This window comes from Sinocyclocheilus anshuiensis, unplaced genomic scaffold, assembly GCF_001515605.1.
Source record: "Sinocyclocheilus anshuiensis isolate Anshui unplaced genomic scaffold, SAMN03320099.WGS_v1.1 scaffold284, whole genome shotgun sequence".
NCBI classification, from domain to species: Eukaryota; Metazoa; Chordata; class Actinopteri; order Cypriniformes; family Cyprinidae; genus Sinocyclocheilus; species Sinocyclocheilus anshuiensis.
In genome coordinates, this window is record NW_015554266.1 from 1,017,678 (window position 1) to 1,023,247 (window position 5,570).

Below are 5,570 nucleotides of genomic sequence, written 5' to 3' on the forward strand. Positions count from 1 at the left end.
CGATTATTTTGGAGATGCGTTCCAATATAATTTATCCTTATTTAGGGTATAGGCCTATTCTATTTTGAGCTGCAGTTTAATAAACGTTAAACAGAAAAAAGACAAAAAGTAGCACTGCATGTGTTTCTGAATACTTATTTAAACAGACTGTATAATGATGAAAAACCACAAACACCAAAATAACAGCAAAGCTAATGTTTTCTGTTAGTTTAAGCACAAACTAAGAAAAGTAAAACCAAACTTTGTGGCAATAATTAAGACCAACTGAACATGGGGCGGGGCGTGGTGGAGGTGGGGCTTAGGTAGACGATATTATCGGATATCACGATATTTTATTTATCACGATACACAGCCCTAGCTTCCACTCAAAAAAGGCATTTTCAAAATGATATAATAAATGATCAGTGGGGTATTTTGAGCTGAAACTTCACAGACACATTCTGGGGACACCAGAGACTTATATTACATCTTGTAAAAAGGGGCATAATGTGTCACCTTTAAGGGATAGTTCACCCAAAAATGAAAATTCTGTCTTTATTTACTCACATTCATGCTGTTTCAAACCTGTATGAATTTCTTTAATCTGCTGAACATAAAAGCAGATATTTTGAAGAATGTTGGTAAACAAACAGTTGCCAGTTCCCATTGACTTTCATAGTATTTTTCCCCCATACAATTCAATAGGGACCATCAACTGTTTGGTTACTAAGATTCTTCAAAATATCTTGTTTTATGTTTCACAGAAGTAAGAACCCGATTATCGATACGATATTTTTGACATATCGCCCAGCCCTACTTTACAGTTGCCAAAAATATAACTTCTGTCAGGACCGCTATTGTCAAAATGATAGATACTTAGCATAAAGTTTGGTTTGGCGGTATAGTTCTGTTCTGGACAAAAACCTCCCTGCCCATCCATGCAGCCTGTCATGAATGAGCAGGGAGAGCAGCAAGTTTTTTTTGTTATTAAAAAAAATAAGCAAGCCCAGCTTATGTGACAAAAAGTAACAATGCATTACCTTCCATAAAAAGTAACAAAGTAACGCAATTAGTTACTTTTTTATGGAGTAATGCAATATTGTAATGCATTAGTTCCAAAACTTACTTTCCCCAAAACTGGTCATGAAAGTGTCTCTGTTTAAGTATACTTAAGTAGCTTTTTATTTCATTAATATTATAATATCTGAAATTATTTTTTTTAAACACTTTTAACAATGGAAGTACACTTCAAGTGCACATCCAATACAACTTTGCACTTCTTTTTCACAAGGGCTTGTGAGGTTGAAGCGGTTCATACAACCAGCAGACTATGACACATTAACAGCATTTTCAATTAAAGCGACGGCAAACATGAATTTATGAAGCTCACTAGAATGAGTGTGAGTGCTCAGAGGAGATGTGCCACCTGACAGACTGAAACTGAGAGGGGAAAAAAAGCCCTGACATGAACTTTGATTGGATAAATAAAAAATGTCAGGATAAGAGACAGTCATATATTAATAAAGACAGCGGTTATTAATGTCCTGACCAAACAGCATGTCTTATCTATTATTCATGCATTCATGCTTTTCACTTTAACGTGGAGTAAATACCAATCTACTTAAGCACTGCATAATTACTGTATTAGTATACTGCAACATATTGCTACTGCTCTACAATGCATGCAATTATCTAAGGTTTATTGTATGTTTGCATACAATTTATACTGTATTTGCTAAATATGATCTCATCAGATAATCATACTGTAAAAGAGTTGATTCACTTGATGTTCAAAACCTGAATGACCTTCTTTCTTCTGTGGAACTTTAAAAATATTTTGAACCAATATTCCGTTGGTAACCAATCAGTTTTGCTAAGCATTGACTTCCATTGTATGAGCAAAACATTTCTTGAAAAAGTCTTCTTGTCACACAGAGGAAATTCATTCATACAGTTTTGGAACATCATAAGGGAACACCATGAGCTTTTATTTTGGAGGGTTGCTGACAAGTAAGTATAAGCGCTGTCAGTTTCAGCGCATCAGTGAGTGAAATGTCACAGTTTTGCATTTTCCTGGCAGCACGTAGCCTAGATTTAATCTCTCAGTTTGAATGGAAATCTTATACAATATTAGAGTTAATACAGTATGTGAGCACACAGAGTAGGAGAGAAGCAAATAAATGTAAAAGGCTGACACTAGGCAGAATGTATACGACAGTATATAATTAGCGTATGACGTTATCTAGAGACATTTAGCAACTTTTCGAGCAGGCCTTAGCTGTTTTCCATTGAATGAATTTGGCAGCAGTGGTTTAGTCTGTGGTCATAATCTATGACATGACCTCATTTACACATCAAGTTAAACATGTATTTGTTGTCTTACTTTCGGTTCTGTCACCCAGCAGCTTCTCATCAGACAGGCGAAACTGGCAGGGCAGCTACTGGGAATCGTCAGCCTCTGCAAAACACACATGAAACATGTCATAAATAATCAGAGTCAGAACTGCTGAAGACACTTCATCGGTCACACAGCCTTTACCTCGCTCTTCTCCACCACCAGCCAGGCCACCTGCAACCCCTCCAGACCTTTGAAGGGAACTTCACGAGTCAACATCTCCCAGAGGACCTGAAAGAAACACACTTATGATTCACAGCTGTATGATAAAGAGAGATCTGTGCCAGCAGACTCAATGCATCAAACAACTGACTGCACAGTGCAACCACACACTGAAAATTATACTTTGGACCAAAAAAAAAAATTATAAAAAAAGTTTTACAGCCAAATTTATTAGTTTTTCTCAAATTATATTGATGTTTGGTTCAAACCTTAAATTTTGATGTAATATTAATCAAAACATAATTTTTCAAAAGAAATAAAAAACATTCATAGAAAGTAAAAAGGTCATTTATTGTAAAGACCATAAATCATATTTATAGCCATAAGCCTTAATGCAGGACAATACAATATTTTTTGCCTTTTTACACCTTTTACAACCATAAAAAAGGCTAAATTATATATTATCACTTAAGATAAATCTAAAAATGTGTTGTTAGTCAATGTTTAATTCAGTTTATTTACTAAGTAAAGACAACTTTGAAAGTCCTTAATGTTTATTGAGATTTTTTTTTCTTTTTTTTTTTTTAAATATGTTATATGGACTATCAAATAATAATATTAATGATAATAATAAAATTAAAATGTAGCTAGTATGTGTTCTTCACATCATTACTCTGGTGTCAAGCAAAAATACTATTTAAACAAAATAAAAAAAATAAAAAACAGGTGTAAATCAGAAACCACGAGTTTCAATTTAAATAAATAAATGAGACGGTCGTTTCACGTTTTTCAGTGCTTGCAGCTAGAAGCATCACGGTGACGTTCGCACACTCACCACCCCGTACGAGTACGCGTCGCAGGTCTCAGACACAGGAAGGCTCTGGATGACTTCAGGGGCCATCCAGGGAAACGTGCCCACCAGAGACATGTGGGTGGTGTGAGAATGAAACTTAGACGCCCCGAAATCACAGATCTGAGGACATGAAGAGCCCAATTAACTAGCAGGTCGATTTTTCATCTTTGACTAATAACATATAGACAGCTTGGTTCTGTTTGTATGAACAGACAGTCATCATGTACCTTGGGTACTGCATCTGCCGTCAACACAACTGGAATGAAAACACAGAGGTGGTCAGGCCAAAGAAAATATAGCATCAAATATATAGAGAGAGAACTGTTATACCATTTCGGGACTTGAGGTCTCTGTGAATGACTGTAAACGGGGCCTCAGCGTGCAGATAATGCATGCCTATGAGAGAAAACACACAAATTGAGAGAGTTTGATTTTGAAATAGTAATTATTTTACTGAAGGAATGGGACATATGTTGCTTCTCCTGTTTCTCAGTGTGTAGAAACACACAGGAAATGTGTTTACAGTAGTGTGCTTACAACGGAGGCCTAGCAGGCATGTTTAAACGCTAAAATGTCAAGCTTGTGTTCTTGTTAGTGTGCTTCTATAATGTCCTTTTCTAGGCAGACAAACTTGTGGTTAAACATTACGCTTTCAATTCTTGTCTGGTGTTGTTTGCTCCGTGTAAACAGTGATTTATGAATACAGATTGAAAGCAAACGGGTCCCTTTCTCGCAGATTTGAAAGATCAGATATAACAAGATTGGTAACTGATTATATCACACCAGTGTCATATTACCATGTGTAATGTTCACCCAAACACGGCAACATATTTCACTCGAGTATGTGAAGGCAAATTCATGAGTTTCTTCAAGAGGCACATGCATGAATGTAAACAGTTTGTTTTCTCTCACAGGTCAAGTCTGGTCAGAGAAACAGCTGGAAGTTAAAGTTAGTTAAACTGTAATAATGTTTACAGCCCTGCTGGCCTTAACTGGTTTAAGCTGGTCAGAGTGGTTGTTCAGATGGTTTGCCAGTCTAAGCAGCACCAGAAACCCCACCAAAATCATAAAAACACAGCAGCATGACCAGGATGGGAGGCCTGGTCTCCTCTAAGTACGAACCGCACGCTTGTATGTTCCTGTCCTTATTAGGGATGTGCGAGACTTGCCAACTAAATCTTGAAATCTGAAACATTTTGTGTCAACACAAAGTACTAGTACTGTCAAACTAGTATATAACAATTAAGCTTATTGTATGGGCTTGTTATTCTACCGATCATATCTTTTTAAAAAAAGAGAAACATTATGAATGAAACTTACCCGACAACAACAGATCCTATATCAAAATCCTAATGAATAGAATACCATTAAATAATGTGATTTTGCCACCTGTCATGTGTAGACACTTTCAACAATTACAACAATGTGCTAACTAACATTTATTTGACACATTTTGTTTATAATAGTGGGTTTCTACTTATTATTCCAGTAATGCCTACTGATTCAGCTTATTTTAATAAATGTATCTATAGTAGCAGGGTTGGGGAGTAACGGAATACATGTAACAGCGTTACGTAATCAGGATACAAAAATCTAGTAACTGTAATCCGTTACAGTTACATTACAAAACAAAGTGTTCAGATTACAGTTACATTTTGTAAAAAGTGGGAATACTATCAGGATTACATTTGTTTCATTTAAAATTAAATAAAATAAATTTGACATAATAACGCTATATTTAGCGCTGCTTCATCATAGTTCCTGGTTCTGTTGACACATGTGAGCTGCCTGCTGGTGTGTGCGATTCTACAATTATTCTCCTCAAACGCGGGATGAGACGCTGCTAGGAAAAACGTTTTCATGTCTGGAAATTTCACAGCTATATTGTTTTCAAAGAGGATAAAGGGAATATGCATGAAGACTCTTGCTTTCAAGTCTCTAAATTATATTATTAAATACTATTAAATTAATATTATTAATATTAATAAATTATTTTTTATTTAATAAAATACTGTTTTAAATAAAAAAATAAAATAAAAAAGTAAAAGCATGTCACACTACACAACGTGTTCCCAAAAGAATGCAAACTACACAAATGTAGAGACATACCACTAACATTTGTGACCCTGGACCACAAAACCAGTCATAAGGGTCAATTTTTTGAAATTGAGATTTATACAT

General features: G+C 35.4%; 1 protein-coding gene across 1 annotated transcript in view; it reads right to left on the reverse strand.

Moving 5' to 3' along the window:
- The window catches only part of map3k20a (mitogen-activated protein kinase kinase kinase 20a), a 36,727-nt gene that overhangs the window by 20,369 nt on the left and 10,788 nt on the right, over positions 1-5,570 (reverse strand). The window contains exons 5-9 of the mRNA XM_016464166.1: positions 3,720-3,785; positions 3,617-3,645; positions 3,372-3,509; positions 2,519-2,605; positions 2,363-2,437 (exon numbers count right to left, since the gene is read on the reverse strand). Of these exons, the coding sequence (XP_016319652.1) occupies positions 2,363-2,437; positions 2,519-2,605; positions 3,372-3,509; positions 3,617-3,645; positions 3,720-3,785 (395 nt within the window). The remainder of the gene's footprint in view (positions 1-2,362; positions 2,438-2,518; positions 2,606-3,371; positions 3,510-3,616; positions 3,646-3,719; positions 3,786-5,570) is intronic.